The sequence below is a fragment of the Vidua chalybeata genome, chromosome 24, assembly GCF_026979565.1.
Source record: "Vidua chalybeata isolate OUT-0048 chromosome 24, bVidCha1 merged haplotype, whole genome shotgun sequence".
Classification (NCBI taxonomy): Eukaryota; Metazoa; Chordata; class Aves; order Passeriformes; family Viduidae; genus Vidua; species Vidua chalybeata.
The window spans coordinates 1,332,795-1,353,818 of NC_071553.1; the positions used below are offsets into that span (position 1 = coordinate 1,332,795).

The 21,024-nt window shown below is 47.8% G+C and overlaps 1 protein-coding gene across 1 annotated transcript in view; it reads right to left on the reverse strand.

The window, feature by feature from the left end:
- IPO9 (importin 9) overlaps window positions 1-16,377 on the reverse strand; it is a 39,476-nt gene extending 23,099 nt beyond the window's left edge. The window contains exons 1-7 of the mRNA XM_053963872.1: window positions 16,224-16,377; window positions 5,991-6,052; window positions 5,327-5,413; window positions 4,175-4,376; window positions 3,645-3,733; window positions 3,282-3,368; window positions 1,480-1,599 (exon numbers count right to left, since the gene is read on the reverse strand). Of these exons, the coding sequence (XP_053819847.1) occupies window positions 1,480-1,599; window positions 3,282-3,368; window positions 3,645-3,733; window positions 4,175-4,376; window positions 5,327-5,413; window positions 5,991-6,052; window positions 16,224-16,374 (798 nt within the window). The 5' untranslated portion in view covers window positions 16,375-16,377. The remainder of the gene's footprint in view (window positions 1-1,479; window positions 1,600-3,281; window positions 3,369-3,644; window positions 3,734-4,174; window positions 4,377-5,326; window positions 5,414-5,990; window positions 6,053-16,223) is intronic.
- Window positions 16,378-21,024: the final 4,647 nt, after the last annotated feature.

Consider the following 21,024-nt stretch of genomic DNA (forward strand, 5'->3'; position numbering starts at 1 on the left):
CTAAGGAGCAGAGCAAGAATAAGGTGACATTTCCTCAGAGACTTTCCCAGCCTGTCACATTGTTCAAGAACCTCCTGGAGAGACCAGTGCTGACATACCCATACAAACAGCCCAATGCCAGCAAGCAGTTATTATTTAAATAACAGAAAAGGCTGCAGAATGCATGGATGTAATGACAACAGAACTGGCCTGGCCTGGTTTAGAGCAAAGCCATCAGTTACAACTGCTTTCTGTGGAGACTGAAAAATACCACTACTCATTAACAATCCAAATGTGAGTATCTGGAGTAAGAGATCCAAATATTCTTGAGCTGCAGCCTGTTCATATTGAGATGATACCCTGCAGTGTTCCTTTCATGTTGCTGTTCCTATAAATCACTGCCCCAGGAATCCCAGTGCACAGGCAACAAAAAGGGGAAAAAAAAAAAAAACCACAAGAGACACCCTCTCAACAAAAACTGTGAAGCCAAGCCTTCCCCAAACTGCTTTTCAGTAGTGCTGCACAGCAAGAACAGCTCCAGCTGTTCTTAGAGGATGAGACATGCAGCCCCTCACTGAGAAGCCACAGGATGCCCAGACCAGATATTGCTGCCTTGAACAGGGCTGAGACAAGTTCTACCACACAGAGCTCAGGAGCTGCTGGTTTGTGTAACACAATAGCACCCTCCCAGCATGTATTTTCATTACTTCAGCACAAAGCTGGTCATCCTGAAAAACTTTTGACACTTGTCTTCAATAACTTCCTTATTGCTTTCTTCATGGAACTGAATGGGCCTCAGTGCCCATCCTCAGAAACCTGTACACTGACCTGAGTGTTGCTCACCCCAGCACACAGGCAGGGAAATGAAAGATCTGGATTTGATCCTGCAACTGATGCTTTCGGCTTTTTGCTCTCCCATGCTGCAGGCAGCATACCCTACAGCTCCAGAGGTTTCCAAGCTGTTACAGGGGTCTGCACTGGCCCTCGTCCCCCTGCACACAGAGCTCTCCAATCCAATCTCCTCTCTACAGCAGGGGAAACCAGGACAGTAGAAAGACCTTCCATCTCTCTTTCTCAGAAATCATTTAGCATTAAAGAACAGGCAAGTTCCAGAAAAGCACCTGCACTTAATAAGCTTTTACAGCTTCGCTGCAGCAGAATTCTGCAGCACCTTTAGAAAAGATTGGTATATAACTACAGATTATAATGTCCAAGACATATCCAAGATACATTAGATCAGCAAATGGCAGAGACAGATGGTCCTATGGATCAGATTCCTGTGGATCATTTTACAGACAGATCCTCATGGATCTCATCATAGGTATCTTCAGTACAGGCAAACAACTTATTTCACTGTTGATGGTGCTGGAAGCCAAAAGCTTCACTGTTCACACCATGAGCAATACTGGGAGATGTGCCACTTGAGTTTGTCTTCCAGCACATGTGAGTGTGTGTTGGTATTAAATTCTTTCTCCACTTAACCAGCCCTAAGTGACTCACCTTTAAAACTTCCATCTTAAACCCGCTGTCCGATGTTGGTCCATCAGGCATCTGCAGGGCCTGGACAAAGGCCTCTGTAAACTGCTGCACCACAGGAAAAATCAGGACCTTGGCAGCACCCTGGTTACAGACAATGAAAGCACAGCTGAATACCAGATACAGAACCCCCACATCTGACAGGTAAAGCACTAGAAGCAACAGCAAATGCACTTTTCTGGTACAAAATAGAAGAGAAACTCATGGCAACTGCAGAATACTGCAAAGTCACACGAAATCTGTTTCAGACATCACTTGGGCTCTCTCTTTAGGCAAGGAACTAAGCTCAGCTGAATCCCACTCTTCAGAACCCCACAGCACAGGCTCCCACAAAACACTCACATCCAACTTATCAATTTGGAGTCTCAAGAGAGATCCAGACAATCCAGTCTGGAGAGCCCCAGGAACAGTGCTCACCCCATCCTAGAGAGGCATTTCATTAGATGAGCTGAATCCTGCCCTGCACCCCAGCACCCCCAGGCTTCAAAACCAACCTGGGGTGGCTCCATCACACACACAATCACCCCAAACCCTGCGGCTGCCATTTATCTCCCTGCAGGGCCTCCATCTCCCAAACCAAACAAGCTGAGTATCAACAGCTGGCCTGAAGATCAACAGGATGATTCTTCCTAGGAAAATGCAGCAAGTATTTTTCCAGAGCACTCCATAAGCAGTAATTGGCAGAGCAAGTAATACAGGACCAAAATAATTTTATTGAGATTATTCCTCATAAATCCATAGCCAGGACAGCGAAGTCCTATGTTTAAATCAATTAGGAAATGCCATTTATAAAAAGATTCCCTTTTTCTTTTTTTTAAGTAAAATTTCAATAGAGAAGATTTAGTATTCAATGCAAAGGACACTTCCAGCCCTTCTCCAGAATAAGAGTGGGGAGCTACTGGCTATCTCTTAGATACTGGTATCAGCTGCATGATACAATGCATGAATAACCTTGTCATGGCAGTACAGATACAATGTAATTACCAGAACTTTCCAAAAGTCTGTACTGGATTGCTCCCTGTGCAAACAGGGAGGGAACAGCACATCGAGCCACTCAGCAGTGACCAGCCACTAGACTGAGAGTCACCCTTCCCTATCTTCACACCCCAAAAGTTAAAAATAACCATTTATTGTCTGGGAGTGCTGGAAAAGCCACTTGTCAGAGGCCATTTAAAATGCAGATGCGCTCAATTAGAGCCAGACAGCAGACTCATGTCTAAAGCTGCTTGACTGCTGTGTTTGTTTCTTAACAGCTATTTTTCCAAAACTGGGCTGGGTTTGGCTTCCCCCACCCCTGCAGGAACACAAGGCCAAGGCACCTCCTGAAGCACGAGGTGAAGCTCCAGGAGGAGCCTGGAACCAAAGCCTCACCCAAGGGTCCCTCGTTATCCAGGTGCCCAAGGCCTGGCAGGTGATCGGGACACACGGCTCAGCTGAAGGCTGGAAGCTAAGCCACAGATTTCCAAACGAAGGGATGATACTCCATCTCCTCCCCATGCTGACTCCCCCCTTTCTTGAGCTCTTACAAGCATGTCTGTTGATAAACCATAAATTAACCTTAATTATGGAAACTAAGTCCCACTATCAAGGCATGCATGTAAAGCAGGGAGTCAGCTACTTTACATGTATTAAATTACAGCCTCTTCCCCCGAATTCCAGCTGACACAGTACGTAATTTTCAAGTGTTACATTTCCATATTAACTATTATTTAGAACCTCACTCAGTTTGAATTCAAAGTATCATGTATGTCAAGTTAAATTCTTGCCTTTTCCAACTCCTCCATGTTACAGATCATGTGGGCACACGTGGTAAATATCTCCACTGCACGTGACCTCGTGCGAATCCCATACACCTAGACAAAAGTTAAACATCAGGAACACAACATTCTTTTTACACAAGATACTTCCTTTTAATTGTATTTCATTTTTGCTTTAGCTTTATTTTCTTATTATTGGCTTCAACTTTTCTGTTGAAACATTAGCTGCCATCAACTATTATATCATCAAGAAAATACTTTAAGTCTAACTCATACTACAGTATGACTTAACCATTAAATCTGGAGTTTCTGTGTTTAAAGAAACATTCCCACTAATTTCATCCAATACCAACCTCACTGTGAAGATCATACCTCTGCCATTGTGAAAATTTTGTACATCTCTGGAAGAATAACTGGAGCTACAAGTGGCATCTGTATGTCCGTCACTTCTCGGGTAAATTCTAAAAAAAGGAAAAAGAAGAGTTCTTATAAGAAATCCAACTTGTAGGGAACAGCAGCAATAGAACCATTGGGAAACACTAAGTGTATTGAAACATGTTGATTTGCACTTCACTAGACAAGGGTCATCTGATCTAGCTGAGGCAATCCTCAAAGGCAAGCAGAAAAATACCACACTAAAAGCTTCAGGTATCTGGAAAACAGCGTGTTACAGTCAAAGTCCCTGCTGAACTCCAACCTGCAGCACAGCACCTCCTTCCCCAGCTCTCATGACACCTGCTGAGCACACAATTCCACAGCCAGCAACAGGCACCAGGCCCAGGGGAAGAGAGGAAGAAAATTCCGATTTCTTCAATTTGGATGAAACGAGACAGAATACTGGCACAAGGAAAAGCCTGAACTGCTGCCTACAGCAGCCTTGCCCAGCCATGGCAGCCACAGACCTGTGAGCACTCTCATGGCTCCGTGCACTGCGTTGACATCGCCGCTGACCAGCATCTCCATGAGCAGGTTGAAGAGCTCGGGCCAGGCCTCGGGCCAGTCCCAGTGGGCGATGGCTGACACAGCGTAGGCGACGCTCGAGCGCACCTTGCTGATGGACTCCCTCAGCCCGTTGGGCAGCAGCTCCCTGATAGCAACTTTTGCCTGTAGAAAACAACAGCATTCAGAATAGATCCACGCCCATAGCACAATCTAATTTAAAAAAAATCTAAATTATGACTGCATCCTGATATTGATTAGATGCTGGTTTTACAAAATGAACATCCAGGAGACAAAAACACTCTTGCACACTACCTCCTATAATTTTTTAGAGAAAACTGCATGGTGTATTTTAATATAGCATCATCTCACACACAGCATCAGACAAGCACAGAGGAAATAGCACACAGCTGCAACTACACAGGGTATACAGATCTACATGAAAAACATCCAGAGTTAGCTGAGATAAATCCCAGCTCCAGTGTCAGGGACTATGTTTGCTTACTTTGGAAGAGTTCAGTAAACAAGAACAGTCACCCAGCCCAGAAGGGACAGGAAAAAATAAAACCACTTCTGGGACATAATTCAAGCAATTATCTCTGGATGGGATGAATCATATTCTAGATATGAAAGATGCTCCAGTCAACAGTCTGAGTGGAAAGGGCTGGAATATCTGGCCATCTTAGCTGTTAAATACTCCTGCTGAACAGATTCTCAATGAAACCCAGCAGCTTTAAACTAAAATTTGTCATGGGAAAATAACCTTTAAGTCCCAAGATGTATAACAAAAGATTTAGCAAATCTCAAAAAAATAGACTGCCAGAATCAGTATTTGTGAAACTTAGGAAGCAGCTTTTCTTCTAGTCTTGTTCTGAGAATAACAGGAGCATTGTGGCTGAACTTTCCCTACAGGAAGCAGACCAAGCTTCTCAAGCCCAGTGCTGTTTTAAGCAACTGAAAACAGATTTTTGAAATGCAAAATGTCAAAAAAACGTAACTGAAGCCATTAATCCTCACAATACACATGGGCACTGGTACTTCTTTAACTGCCTAAAGAATTAATATTCTTGATGGATAAAGTGTTTCAAACCAGATCATGTGAAACCAAGTCTTACCCTTTCTGTGGTCTCTGGAGGTCTAAACTTTTCAGACTGAGAGCACCAGTGAGTTTCCACATACTGTTTGAGAATAACGGACGCCAGCTGTATCAGGAGAGAGGTCAGGAATCAGGGACATATCCTGGAACCACTGCAAGGATCACCCCTGACCCATTTGCTCAGCCTCCCGTCCCATCATGCTTCTTTTAGAGTGGCATCAGGGCTTGCCAAAAATGAAAAAAAAACCCCATGAAATGGACCACAAAGTTACTGCAGTAAAAAGAACTGCTGGGTACCCACTAAGCAGCAATGGCCTGCATAGCAGTGACCCAAGGCAGCAGCTCTAGAAAGGCACAAGACTCAGGTCACAAAGTAACTAAAGAAATACAGAACCAAAACTTCCTTTCCAAGGAGGAAAACACCTACAGAAAAAGCTTCTGCAAAGAGAAGCCACACTTCTGCTTGCTGATGTCTACCACCCACCTCCTAAGCTGTGTCCATTTCCAGTAGAGTATTGTCTCAGCACCAGGTTTATTAAGTTCAAAAAATGTTACACCAGAATAATGTTGAAAGAAAGACTCAGAAAGCTACTTCAAATTTTTCACCTGGAAACATGGAAGAATATTTTAAAAACCGAGGAAATTTCCATCTAAATTCTTTCTGCAGTTCCAGGAAAACTCACCTGCCGGATGGCCAGAGCTCCCTGAGGATCCACAGTCAGTTCTGCTAAATGAACACCAAATTCTGCAGGGAAGAAACCCAAATATTTTATTGCCACACAGCAAAAGTCATCAAGATTTTTGGAGAAGGACATCATACCAATTGAGTGACTCATATGCAGGAAGGAGAAGGCAATTCCAAAGCACAGCTACTCAAATAAATCATAAGCATTAATTCTCCCCTGTGCTCCCCACAAAAAATTCATTTATTGTCTTGGCATCTTATTTTCTTCTCTCATGGGCAAAAAAATTTTGCAATGCAGGCTAATAACAAGCAAATTATTGAAATACATATATAGAAGTCTTATCTACAATGTAAAATCATTACTCAAGTTTCTACAGAAGAGATGCATGGAAAGATCCAGGATGGAGCAAGACAGCAGCAGACTGGCAGCCAGCAGTGCCTTTTTGGACACCCTGGGTTCATTCCCAGGAATGTGCAGGCATCGCTTCAGCTGTCCCAGCCCTCACCCTGCCACTGCCCAAGACACACCAAACACCTTCCTGAGCAAACCCTGCCCAGCACAGTGACACCAGCACTGCTGGACAACCCTTGGGGCTGCAGGACCTTCTCCTGCAAAGAATCTGTCCAGAAAAAGCAAGAGTTTCTTGTGGCTTCTTGCCAAGCAAGAAGCCAAGCCAAAGGCAAAATTCAAATACTTCTGTTGATGTAACAATTCTGTTGATGCTGAGCACAGGAAATAAAAGCCTGGAAGAGCAGCTGTTCTGGTATGGTAAATCCATACAACTCAATACATTTGCTTAAAATTGCAATTTTAAGTTCCAGGCAGCTGATAACTGCCCTAAATACTTCATTTAATTTCACTAGTCTGCTTAAGAAATACATTTGTGACGTTTTAGTTCTTAGAAGCTGTGGAGCAGAAGTTATGCCCTGGGGTCCTGTCAGCAAACTCTGCCTCCTGCAGACAGGCTAAACGTGTTGACAGCATCCCTGACAAACACAGACTGAAAATTCTTCTCAAAAGGAGTTCCCTCAGCAGCACATCTGAGTGCTTCACAAAGGGCTGAGTGTCTCCTAATACCCACCTCACTGCTAAGAGGCTTTTCTGGGCTGGGAGATAATTGCCTCTCGCTTTCCCCAGCACACACTGAACATACCCAGTTCCTTCACCCTTTCTTCATAGATCATGCACTTAAGAAAGAGGAAAATAACCCTCTTATCCCAGCTGTGAAAGGAGGGAGCCTCCTTCCAAGATGTATTTAACATAATACTTCTCTTAACTGAAGCAGTCATTATTCTATATGCTATTTGTGATTTCCATGATCAAGTGTGGCATTGCATTTCAGCCCCATCTTTAAAGGGTAAGTTGGAAGGGTATAAGGAGTATAAATGGAAAGCTAAAAAGGGCAGAAATAGGAATAAAGAAAGCCAGAGTAACTGCAACTGCTTCACACAGTTACAACTCAGTATTCTAGTTCACAATCCTTAATTTGTTTACATATATCCATTTCATGTATTCTCTCTGTATACAGTGGAGAGTTGGAATGGACCCACAAGGATCATCCAGCCCAACTCTGTTGGATGGCTTACACCCTACAGAGAGGAGCAGTGTCTGCCACACAGTCCTCTAAATTATGTGGATAAGGAGGTTTAATGGCAGGAGGAGGAGGTTTAATCATGGCCTGTGATTTACAATATTTAGTTTCTCCATTTTCCATCACCTTAGTTCTGCTCCCCAGGCAGACTGCAGTGCCATCGTTGGGACACCAGACCTACTCACTGCTGCAGTGACCAAGAGTTCTGCCCTACAAACCCCTTGGGTCTGACAATAAGCCACTGAAAACTCCCCCTCCCCTCCAGGTTTTCAGCCTGATGTCCTGCTTAAAAATGTTATAAAACTGCATCTTTTTAACTGATAAGTTACCATTGGGGTAAATTTCTATCAGGAATCCTGGTGAATTCAGATCATTCACACCCAGGACTTGTTAAAGCCATAAGCTAGATCTCCTGTCAAACCAAAATTAGATGGATTTATCAAGAACAGATCACATAAAACAGTACTAGCTGTGCAGCAACTATCCTATTGTTATAGAGACTGACAAGCTGTTTAATGAACTGCTCCAAGAATATTTCCAGGGACTGATATTACACTGATCCTTGTACAGCTCACTGGCTCCTCTTTTCTCAAAGGATGGTTTATTATTGGGTTCTTTTCCAGTTGGCTGGAAATATCATGGGCAAATGCAGTTCAAATAGACCTTGATAGGTGATTCCTTCACTTGTATTTTGTAAATTTGAGATATCAGAAATACCAAGCCTTCTCCCCAAGATAAAGTCTGTAAACCTCAAAGATTAGAAGCTTTTAATTAAGTTTTGTTTAAAATGCTCTGGCATAGACAGCACTCAGCAAACAAATTTTCTCCCAGCTCTGCTTCTCCTCTTCATTAACCTCAATATTACTAAAATCAAAGTCCCCTCCTTCACAACAAGCTCTATCTACCATGTAACCAGTTTATGTAACCTCTTCACCCCCAACATTTTTGCCAAACTAAGCCACATGAAACCAAAAATTACTAGTAAGCAAGCAGGAAGGAATAAATGAGCAGAAGTTTCTACTGAATCTTTGCAGCTACCTGCCTAGTTGAAAGGGGTCAGCACTGACCAAGTCCAGCTCAGCACATCCACACAGAACTGGTTCAGGAGCTGCTAAAGGTCTCTTTCATTGTCTCTGCTGAGGGCAGAGAGAGGGTGAGGGGGAGAAAGGACTGTGGCAGCTGCTGCAGCTAGTCTGGTGAGTCCAGGTGGCCCATGGCTACTGACACTCCAAACTAAAGCAACACTTGGTCTGCAGAGGCTGGATCTCACCACCACCACCACAGCAGCACCAGAAAATTAGTTCCCTTTACCAATACTTGCCCACCTTTGTGCATTGTGGTCCTCAGCCACACAGGCACAGATGTTTTCCACAGGACTGGAATAACATCATCATAAAGCAACTTGGTTTGAAAGGGACCTCAGGAGGTAATCCAGTCCAATCTCCTGCTCAAAGCAGGGCCAGCCATGAGATCAGACCAGCACAGAAGGAAATGAGGATCTGCAGACAGACTAGGAGGAAACACCAAGCAAGAATCTAATGCTTAGCCAGAGTTCTGAAACTCTACAGATGTGCTGCTTTGAGGAACTTTTTTATCCTCCATCATGATGCTCAAGAACTGCTCCAAAAGCACTCCTTTTGTTAGCACACCTCTAAAACTGTATTCATATTTTCCTCATTTGTCAGCAAAAGACAGAAAGATTGAGCTCACTCTTCTCCAGAAGCTGTGCTGGTTTTAAGTATCTCCTTTGAAACCCTTCTTCACAACTTCTCTCCACGTTCAACATATCTGTGGCATTTCACAGAGCAAACACCAGCGCTTGCTGCTGTGAATAACCTTTCTGACCGACAGGCAGTATCCTATGTTGCAATGAGGCCATTTCTTGTTTCAACTTTCCTGTTACAGATCAGTTGAGTGTCAAAGTTTACCCAGTTAAGAATTCAGCTCTAGCCACCCACAGGACTGCCACTCATTTCTGCCCATCACTCTACTACAATTCAAGTTAAAGCCAAAAGAGCACCACAAAACCACAGGTTGTGGTCATGTCTTTATATTCTCCAGAATCTCTCCTTCCAAACAATGCTTGGGTTTATGGCATAAAATCATGTACTCACAGAGTACCTGATGCAACACTGAAATCCCTCTTGAAGCCGTATTAAAGCAGTTCTGCTGGGAAGGAGCTGACCACAAGTAAAAACACGCTGAACCAGGGAAGCACAAGTGATGCAATATGTTTTGTGCCATTATGGTACCTGCAGGTGCTCTGGTACAAATGGAGAGCAAACTATTATGAAAATACCATCAGAGAATCAACAAGTTTTAAAGCATCAAACTGAACGTTCTGAGCCACCTGCTCTGAAGAGGAGATAGTGAACATTTACAAGACCCATAAAGCCAATCTTCCATTCTGAAATTACATTCAAATCAAAACACTGGTTGTCTCCTAGACAGGACTAGACTCAAACAAGATGGACAAGAGGGTCAGCATGCCCAGACTGACACAGGAGTCAATCTGCCTGGGTCAGCACCATCTTCACAGCCACCTGCACATCTCCACTTCTGGCAACAAACAACCATGTGAAGGACTGAGTTGAAGGCGCCTTTTCACACACGAGGTGTCACAACATAAGCCATGCTGAAGATGGCCTTTTAATGCTTTTCTACCTGCAAAAAGGACACACAGAAACACATAAAACAGGCAAAAGAAAGGCAATTCTCCAGCCTGGAGCCATTCATCTCTCACCACCACACTTCCAGAGCACAAGAGCCAACAGCTCAGAAATGAAATACTGTCACCATAAAACATCAAACCTGGAATCTAACCTGGCAAGCAGGGAGCAGTGTTTTCCAACTGTCTGAAAAGGTGCTATTAAACCTCCTTATCCACATAATTTAGAGGACTGTGTGGCAAACACTGCTCCTCTCTATAGGGTGTAAGCCATCCAACAGAGTTGGACTGGATGGTCCTTGTGGGTCCATTCCAACTCAGAAGTCTGTGATTCCCAGCAGTCTGAGCCCTCCTGCTGAACATGAACTCCTCAGATTGCCACTGCCCTGCTCTGGCATTCCTGGAGATGACTTGGGCTCCACACATGTTCTCCAATACATTAAGACCTAAAGGAAGAGACCATTTTTCCACATTCCACCATCGGGGTGGTGCATGGTGCTACCTGGATGGACCAGATAAAGGGAACAGAAGCCCCACTTCACCAGCAACACACTGATACCACAGTGGAGCCAAGTTAGACACACTCACAGCAGCACCACTCCACAGCTGCAGCTCTTATTTCTCTGCCTTCCCCCTGCAGTCTTAGGCATTGCTTTTATTTATGTTCCACTAAAATCTAGAGACAACAAAGGTCAGCAGGTGAACTCTCCTCTTCCCAGAGACCAACAGCAAAGCATCTCCCATCCCCAAGCTGCCAAGTGGTGCCTGTTTCCTCAGCAGACAGAAGATGCAGAAGCAGGTGAGAGACTGAGTTGCTGAGGATATCTGGCAGTTGTCAAAGGCTGACATGGTGGGAAGAAACTGTTACCATGTCCTTAATCCAGAGGAGACATCCCACATTCTTCCAGAGCATGTGTAAGGAGTCAGACAGGAGACTCCCCTTGAACAGAACAGTTCAGCCTGTTCCAGAGGCTTTGACTGTGCACTGCTACTCATCTCCTTGTACAAGCACTGGCCAGATCCCCTGTCAACCTGCTTCAGGGAGCTCAACTGCATCCTCTAAACACCTGAACCATCCTGACCTGGCTAAAACCTGCCTGGAAGAAAGAGCAGCACACATCACACAGGAGAGCCAGCAGCTGCATTGGCCTAACCACATTATACAACCCAACCCAGGAGCAGCTTAGGAAAAGAGGTGGGGGCAGAGCAATGCTGCCCCAACACCCTCAAGGAAATTCTGGTGTTAGGAACCTCCTGAAGTGGGTGTTATATCCAACCACTGTATTCAATGGTTCTTGATGAGATTTTTCCTCCAGGAACGTTAAATCATTTAAAAACCATTTCTACTTCTAACATCCAGCAGCAATGAATTCCACAGTTTGCACACTGGGGCAACAGCCTAATTCTGCCTGTTTCAGATTCATTTCCCCTGACAGCCAAGGATATTTCATGATTCTGTGATCTCAGCTTTATGAAAAGTCACAAACAATCCCTCCTTACCCACCTTCTCTGTAGCTTATTATTTCAGGGCCTCCATCTCTGCTAACCCTCTCCCAGGCAGAAAAGCCAATGGATTAGGTCCTTTGAAAACAGAAGCTTTTCCACACCTCTGTGAGTGTCTGTGCTGCCTTTTTGCTGCCCTGCTTGATCCCTGCAGCAGCAGCAGGCCAGTAATACATGCAGCACTGGCTGTGGAAGCATGAGGAATTTATGTTGGCTTTGTTCTCTGTTCCCTCCTTAACGGTCCATTTAGCTTACTGGAGCATGACAGAGCAGTGATTGGGTATTTTCAGTGAACTCTTCACACAGACAATGGGATTTCTTTTCCCAAGGACAATAGTTAGGACCGCCCATAACTTTTTAGGGCATTATCTGGACTGCTCCCCCCTCCCCCAACGCTACTCTGCTGACCAACACTGACTAGCTACACCTCCTGTGTCTGCACTCAACTCACCTTGTGAAATCATCTTGTAATTTGTGCCACAGAGTCTCACTCTGGCCAGACTGAGCAGCACTATCAGCAACTTTGTTCCACCCCTGTTCACTCTGTTCCACATCATTTACAGATGTGCTGAGCAGCTCAGCTTCACCTGGGATTCCTGACCCTGCCAGTCAAGAGCTGTGGTCAGGAGCTCAGTTTCTGCAAAAAAAGTTTCAGCAAGTGAACTTTCTAAGTGCTTTCTGGGAGTCCCAGGACTCCTTCAAACAATTCTTCTGCCACAACAATTTATAGTGCCTGTCTCTTCTCATCCCAACTGCTGAATTTTAACCATAACAGGCAGTGCAAAACCCACACCACTCCCCTGTACCAGCCCCTGCTGCTCTTCACCTTGGAGCTCTCACTAAAGGCTGTCCCATGTTTACCAGCTTAATACTTAGCTGCTCCCTAAGAGGCAAGTTTTACAGCCCAACTTTTGCACAGTAAGTGAATGTTTGAGTCCCTCTAAACTCTCCCAGAGTCCATTCTTTAGCACTTGCTGCTTATAGCAAACTGGTAAGTGAACTGCTGCTACTCAGTTCCCTGATGTGCCTCCTGTAGAGGCTCCTCAATGTTGCAAGTCAAGTCAACATCAGCACAAGGAATTTGGCTCTTCTGCAGTCCTTCTGTACTGAATGTACCTTCTCAAGTGAGTCCCTGGCTTTGAACACCTCTGAAATTTTTTCTGCTTCAGGAACATTTGAAAGCACTTTAAATTTTTATGACTTTAACTAGTTCTTCCTCAATTTCTTTTTGCCCTACTTTATTTTGCATTAAAAGTGTCAACACTTGCACTCTTTCCTACTCCACTCTGCTTCAGCTTCTTCTTCATCCTGCTTAATGATACATTTTTGCTCTTTTAAAGTACTTGTGACACACATGATCTATATGGTGCTGGCACACACCAGATTCCTGTAGCTCCTCCTCTTGGTTTTTGCAAGCTTCTCTATACTAAAGACAGCACAGAAAGGGAAATATAGCTTATTCTTCCCATGCTGCTTGCCTAGTACAAGAGAGGAGGAATCAAAGGTTTTCAAAATAATTCCCTGAAAGAGACCTCGGGAGGTTTCCAGTCAAACCCCCATCATCAAAGCAGAATCTGCAGAATTAGATCCGGGTGTTCAGATTTTCTAGGCAGGTCTTGGAGATACTCAAGGATGGAAACAACACAGCTTTTACACACAATCGGCTTAAAAACTCCTCATATCCAGTTGGAACCTCTTGTTTCGAGTTTGTGCCCATTTATCCCTCATCCTCTCCCACCTCTCAGGGCCTGACAATCTCCTCATAGTTACCAGAAGCTGCTGTCAGACCCACCCCTAAAACCCTCTTGCTTTCCCAGTGGAAAACGCCTCAACCCCAGCATCACCTCATGTGGTGAGTGCTGCAATTCCCCGGCCCAACCCATGACCCTTTGCTGAACTCACTCCCCTTTGCTGCTGTGTCTCATCCCAGGGGGGTGGGAGCAAAACTGCCCAGGTATTCCAGGTGTGGTCTAATGAGCACTGACTAGAGAGGGCTGATCACTGCCTCTGATCCTGCTCACACAGCCTGGCGTGCAGGCGGCCTCCAGGGCACGCTGCTGGCCCTGTCCAGCTTGCCAGGCACTGGTATTTCCTGGCCCTTTGTCCCAAGGCTGCTCCCCAGCCAGGCAGTACCTGACCCACATCCCAGCAGTCCTGTCCTAGGAGCAGAACATGCTGTCTGTCCTTGCTGAATTCCTCTGGCTCTGTTCCTGCAGGGCTCTCTGGAGAGCAGCCCTGCCCTCAGGACATCACCTCCAGTTTGGTGTCACCTGCAAGCTGCTTGTGTAGGTTCTGCAGCCTCCTCCAGGTCACAGGGACAGATCCTGGACAGGACCAGACCTCAGAGTCCTGGCCCTATAACCACAGAGAATTATTGGGGATTTCAGCAGATCTGTAAAAGCATGACAAAGTAGAAGGGTAGATGACTCCATTCCTCTTACCATAACATCCACTAAATGCAATTCTGCAATCCTGGGCTCTCAAAGGCACCTCAGGGACATCCATTGCCTAGAACCCTCAGAAAACATTCTTCTCTGGAAATCTGTCACCCAGTCTGTGAAAAGGTTCAGACTCTTTGGGGAGAAGCTGCCACTGAAGTATGCAGTAAAGGCCAAGGCTCCACAGTCAATGAACCTCCCAGCACTTCCAGACTTGTGCTGCTGCAATGTCATCAAACCACTCCACGTAACTCCAAGAGCTGTGGGGGTGACACAGAATTCCTGGTAATGCCAGGAAGAGCTAAGCTGAGTGTGGTACAAGCACTTTAAGGGAATGCACAACAACAAACATTTTATCAAAAAACTGCCTGCCTTCACTCCCAGAGCAGCAAAATCACAACACCACTCCTGACCCTGTCTCACCCTTACACCTTCCCTCTCTGTACCACAAACTGCCTCTGGTAACGCTTCTGAGCTGAAGTTCAGGAGCAGAAAGAGTTCACAAAACACATTCAGAATAGTGCAATCAGACTAAAGGTAAGGCAAAATTTCCAGGAGGGTCTACGAACAACCAGCCCACCAAGCTGCCAGGCCACAGGCAAAACTTCAGGCCCGGGGTTGCAGTGCTGCACTCTCCAGCTCCTGTCATAGCAGATCATCTGCAAATCTTCCAGTGGTTTCTACAAACTCCAGTGATTTGGGCTGAAGCAAAATAAAATGTTAGCATTATCAGGTTTTTAAATGTATCTTCCACACAGAAAAAGCAGCCAGTGCATGAACTAACCTAGTGTCACCATGAAAAGGCCAAAGGACTAATGGAATGATTAGCAACACTGCTTGAACTTGGGGTGTTTGCTCATTTAGGATCTCTCTTTCCAAAGCCATAGGCTAGTTGCCATCCAGCTCCACTGTCCTGCTTGTCCTCAGCTTTCTATAACAGACAGTGGAGCTCTGTCACTGGAGTTTCACACTGGATGAGGGCACAGCTACATCCTGGCCACCCTCAACCTCAAACACACCACGCACAGATGACAACCCTCAGAACATGGGCACACACCAGGACACACATCCGGAGGTGCAGAAGATTCCTGCGGGAGCAGGGCAGGGTCTACAGATGGAAGGGCTCTCCATGACCCTCATGTAACCAACCCTCGGACTGCAGCTGAGGTGTACCAAGGTACCCAGAGCAACAGCCCTGCTGCTTCACCACCCCGGCCCCTCCACGTCCTACCCTGGTGAGCTCAGAGCGTTCCTTGGAGCCCAGTTCTCACACACCACCCCAGAGGCACCCACGGGTGCCCCCTGCCCAGAGCAGTGCCCCGAACACGCCCCGCTGCAGGCGGGGGCCAGCCCGTCCCTCCGGCACCGAGCCCTGCGCGGGGCAGGGGCTGCTCCGGAGAGAGACGAGGAGCTGCTGGAGCGGGTCTGTGTGGATGATGATGAGGGGTCTGGAGCATCTCTCTGGTGAGCAGAGACAGTGGGAGCTGGGCTTGCTTAGTCTAGAGAAGACTGAGAGGGAAATCTCAGCAAGCCATGCAAGTACGTCCACGGCGGGTGCCAAGAGGTTGGTGCCAGACTCTTCTCAGCAGTGCCCAGCGACAGGACAAGGAGCAATGGCCATAAACTAAACCTCAAGAAGTTCCACCTCAACATGAGGAAGAACTTTACATTCAGGGAGGCAGAGCGCTGGAACATCTCCCCAGGGAGGTCGCTCTCTGCAGACATTCCAAACCCACCGGGACGTGTCCCTGTGTCACCTGCTCCAGGTGACCGTGCCTGGGCAGGGGCTGGGCCTGAACGATCTCCAAAGGTCCCTTTCAGCCCCAACTATGCTGTGATTCCGTGAGAGACGTCGGGCACACACCGACAGCCGGCAGGAAACCAGCCACAGCCGCCCGCTCCCTGCGGCTCGAGCGACGAGGCTGGAAGTTTCGGCCGAGGCCAAGGCGCAGCCATGAGGCGCCGGTACCGGGAATCGCTGTGGCGGCGGCCTGGGGTCCCCCCATCCCCTCAGCGCGGCCCTCACTCACCCTCCGTCACCTCCAGCACCTTCACCTGCTCCTCAGCAGCGGCTCGCACCGCCTGCACCGGGCACAGGATCCCCGTCAGCGTCTCCACCAGCGCTTCCTTCAGCCCCTGCGCCACCGGCCCGGCTCCGGGCCCGCCGCCGCCTCCCGCCATCGCCGCCCCCTCCGCGGGCCGCGCGCGCCAAACGCACCGCGCGCCGGGGGGAGGGGCCGGGCCGGTGCCCGCACGCAGCGCCCCCTGGCGGCGCGGCGGACCGGGCCATGGCGGGGCGCGGAGCGGCGCGGCCCGGGAAGGGCTGGGGGCGGCGGAGCCCGGCGGAGCCCGGCGGGGCAGGACAGCGCTCCTCTCGCACAAACCTCCTGCTTGGGGTCCCGGGGGTCAGCGGAGCCCAGTGCGGCCCCGGCGCGGGGGCGAGGCCGAGCAGGGCTGTGCGCGATGAGCCCTCACAGGCTCCCACCCAGATCCAGGAGGGCCCGAAGGAAGGAAGGGGCTGTGCAGGAGAACTCATTGCACGGAAAGCGACAGACCTGGGTCAGGCTGGGGAAACCTGCCCAGAACATGTAACCCCGGGCAGGACCTGGACATCCCATGGGCCGGTCCGGACAGCAGGGTCAACGTGCTGGAGCCAGGAGTGCTGATTGATTGAGTGAGTGATTGATTGATTGATTGATTTCTCTCTCTCTCTCCCTCTCTTTAATTAATCTCCTCCTTTCTCTCTTCCCTTTCCTCCTACCCCCCTATCCAAACCCCACTGCCATGGGCTTATAGAGTAGATCAGGGATTAACAGAACAATTTCTATGACAAGTTCGTGACTTGTTAATAAATCTTTGATTTTTTTGTGGATCCTCTGACTTTTGTCCTTTTCCACCAGGAGCGTCTAGGGATCTTGGGTGCTCCTTCCCCCGTAAGGGTGGGATGCCACAGGGGGAGCAGGGACTGAGGCAGTGCCCGGGGTCCTGTGGAGCACCTGGAGCCCCCAGAGCAGGGACTGCCCTGGGGTGCAGGGACCAGTCATAGGGAGGAAAAGCCTCACAACCTCTTTTCCAACACATAGGTGTGGTAAGCACCCAGTGTGAGCCTTGAGGAGCCCACCTGTGTCTTCTGCAGCTGTTTATTTAGGAAGTGTAAGCAATTTTACAAAGCATTACAAAGATTAAAAAGCAGTACTGACCCATACAAAGTGGGCTTCTTACCTGGGGGTGGTGATGGAGTTGTGTTTTGGGATGGGGATAGCAGTTCCCATACACTGTGGGAAAAACACTGTGACATTTTCTGTACCCAGTAAGGATTTGGTCACTAAGTGCCCAGGAGTATGACAGCAATTTGTCTACAGACACAGTCCAGTGCCAGGGATGGGCCTGGCAGCCACATTCAGAGAATCACAGAGTCACTCAGATTGGAAAAGCCCTCCAGGATCACCCTTGTCAGCAGCCCAGAGCACTGAGTGCCGTGTCCAGGCATCCCCTGGACACCTCCAGGCTTCCATCACAAGCCCCCTGCAATGTTTAATCACCCTCTCTGTTCAGCTGCTGCACTTTTGCCCTTAGGCCACCTCCATCCCGGGGGAGCACCTCTTTTCACCGAGAGCCCATCAACATTCCAGTCCATGGTGGGGGATGGCTCTCCTTGCCCACAGCACCTCCTGTTTGAAAGCTCTGGAGCTCATCGAGTGAGCACCTGGTCACTGATGTGCTACCACCAGCAGTATTTGGGGTTTACTCTTGTTCCTGTACTCTCTAATAACAAAGGTCCAAGGGCTGGACAGGCCTTGGGGCCACCTGGGATAGTGGAAGGTGTCCCTTCCAAAGAAAGGCCTGGGGTGGAACAAGATGGGCTTTGAGGTCCCTTCCAACCCCTGCCAGTCCGGGATTCTGCAATTCCACACATGTAACTTTTGCAACCTGAATTGAAGATTTTCTGTAAAAGCAGAAGGAGCAACTTGAGATGCTACACAAACCCAAGCTTGGGTTCACTCCCTGCAGGCTCAGTGAGTGTCCTGCTGCCCCCCCATCCTGCAGCCCCACAGCTCCAGCCCTTCCCCTGTGCCAGCACACAGGCTGGATCAGCAGCAGAACCCACAGGGCAGAACCCACCTGCCCAGCACCAGCCCTAGCCCCTCTGGAGTCCCCTCCCTGCCTGGTCTGCAGGCCTGGGCAGCTGCTGCAAGGGCAGCTTCACATCAGCAAAGACAGCAGAGGGGACACAGTGCCTCTGGAAGCTCCTCTGTGCTCACCTGAGACACGGCCTGGGCAGCTGTGGTGAAAGCAATCAATTCCACTTACACAAGGCTTCCCAAGAATGAAGTTAGATTTCCTTCTGCAGAAGTTGGGCTGGTGGGCCCCATCTTTCCCCCCACATAAACAGGAGCAGGGGCTCAGGCCATGCCCAGCACTGCCCCTACCCCAAACAAGCCCTGCTCTCCCTGGCAGAGCACAGACTGCACAGAGAGGCCACTCCCAACCAGAGGAACTGGGACTTCTGTAGCAAGAGAAGGGCACATTTCAGCCACGCTGCTTGACCCAGACTGGGCCCTGCCCTGAGTGGCACAACCAGGGAGTTCCTGCCACTCCTCTGTCATTGCTGGCCCCAGAGAGGTCTCTGCAAGAGGAATATGTGATTTTTCTCTCTTGTTCTTCCCAATCCAAAATGCTGCTTCTGCCGGAGGAATAAATACCTATTTTTATGTGTGACTTCTGCAAGCTCAGGGTCATCACTCATTTCTGCACTGTCCCAGGATTTCAGCTTAATGGGAAACATAAGTGAGCTGCTGCTGCACCAAAATCAGTGAGGCAGGAGGTCCAGATCTCTTCACCCAGGAAACAAGGGATAGGACAAGAAGCAGCAGCCTCGAGTTGCTCCAGAGGAGGTTCAGGTTGGATATGAGGGAAAATTTCTTCCCAAAAGGGTGGTTAGGCCCTGGCACAGCTGCCCAGGGCAGCAGTGGAGTCACCATCCCAGGGAGCATCCAAAAGATGTGTGGATGTGGCACTTGGGGACACGGTTTAGTGGTGAACACGGCAGTGCTGGGGGAATTGTTCGACTCCATGGTCTTGGAGGGCTTTTCCAACCCTGCTGAGTCTCTGATTCTCTGATTCCATCACACCAGGCTATCACTGGCTCTCAGTGCCAGCAGCAGATCTGACACATCTCTGCAAGTATCTGTTAGGAAGGGACAAAAATGATCACAATGGCAAGTTTCCTCTGCATACAAACACACTGCAAAAAAAGAGGATGAAGGTTAGGGAGAGGAGGGGTATCCCAGAGCAATGCCAGTCTAGCCTGAGCTCCTTTTAGCTGAAGTGATGCAACTACTCTGAATGCGCCGACTCATCCTTCTCTATTTGTAGAAACCCCATTTATTTGAATCTTCCAGGCTCTTCCAGGTTTGAATTCCCACCTGTTTGGGCATTGCACAGGCTCTTCACAGGTTTCTGCAGGGATCCCTCATGCAAAGTCAGCACTCAGAGCTTGCTGGTCAAATACTTCTGCCTCCAAGCCCAATCCCTGTTCTGTCACCCCTTCTTCTGACTTTTAGGAGGACAGGTTCCTCACCACAAAAAGACATTCTTGGTATGCAAAGGTATTTTATGATGAACTCCCTGTTTCTGCCTTTGCTGTTTCAGCTCAAAGCACAGCTCTGAGCTCCCCCCGCAGACCCACGCCAAGGAAGACCCCACGGGAAGGTGGTATGGGACTACTGGAACCAGCAAAAAACCCCCAAGAAACGGCAGGGCAGCACATGGAGCAGGGAAGGGATCAGCCTGGGTTAGAAGGTGCTAGCCCAGCCTGTCCCCTCCTTAATTTTAACTCCAGACAGTAACAAAAACATGAAAAGCCAAAATCCCAACAGACACCAAAGCAGCCCAAACACTTGACCCACACTTTCCAATATTGGTTTTATCTTCAATAAAGCCTGGATGATGGAGAGACTTTTCAAGTTAATTCCATGTGCTTTAGACAGGGGCTGCTGGTTTTACTTTTGCATGTTTAAAAGCCCAGCTCTTATAGATTTCAAGGAACAAGCACACATGCACACATAAATATATATATATATATATAATCTGGCCCAGTATTATGATTAAATAAAGAGGTAAATTCCTTTAAAACACTACTGTAAGCAGCTTTTCAGAACTTTAAAAAATGAGATGCATAAGGAGCCTTTGTGAAGCTGCACCTCTGAATTTAGGGTATGTCACTATTTCTTTTCAACCACCTTGCAGCAATCCTTCCTCTAAGCAAGTGGAATTTTGGACTTGGCAGTCTATCACATGATCGCATGGGCTTTTCTTTTTGCCATAAAAGACAAAAATTTGTTCCTTTTACCCAAGGCCTTTGGGTAGAAAATATTTGTTCCTTCTACCCAATGCCTTTTTGCAGGAACTCCCTGATCCCAGTCTTGTCTGTCTCTAAGAGCAGCTGAGTGTTGAACTTGCAGTTCCATTCTTCTCCTGTGGCTGCTTTATCTCCTCTTCCAGACAGGCTTTTATCTCCATTGATGCTCTCGGTGAGGAGCTGTTTCTTCACAGACTGAGGTGCTCACATCCTCAAGGAGAGCTCTCAGTCTGAGACTTGTTCCCTTCTAAATGAAGGGTACTGCCATTTGTCAGGGCTGTACTTCAGCCACTCTCTCAGAACAGCACACTCATTTCTGGATTCACAGAAGAGCTGTCTCAGCTCCTTATGTTGCTGTGTGTGCATTCTAGAGACAGTTCCTTCCTGAATCCTGTGTGACACGTGTAGTTGTGTCCTGCAGACGGATCTCCTGCAGCCAAAACATTCATCATTCCCATTTATTGGTGTTT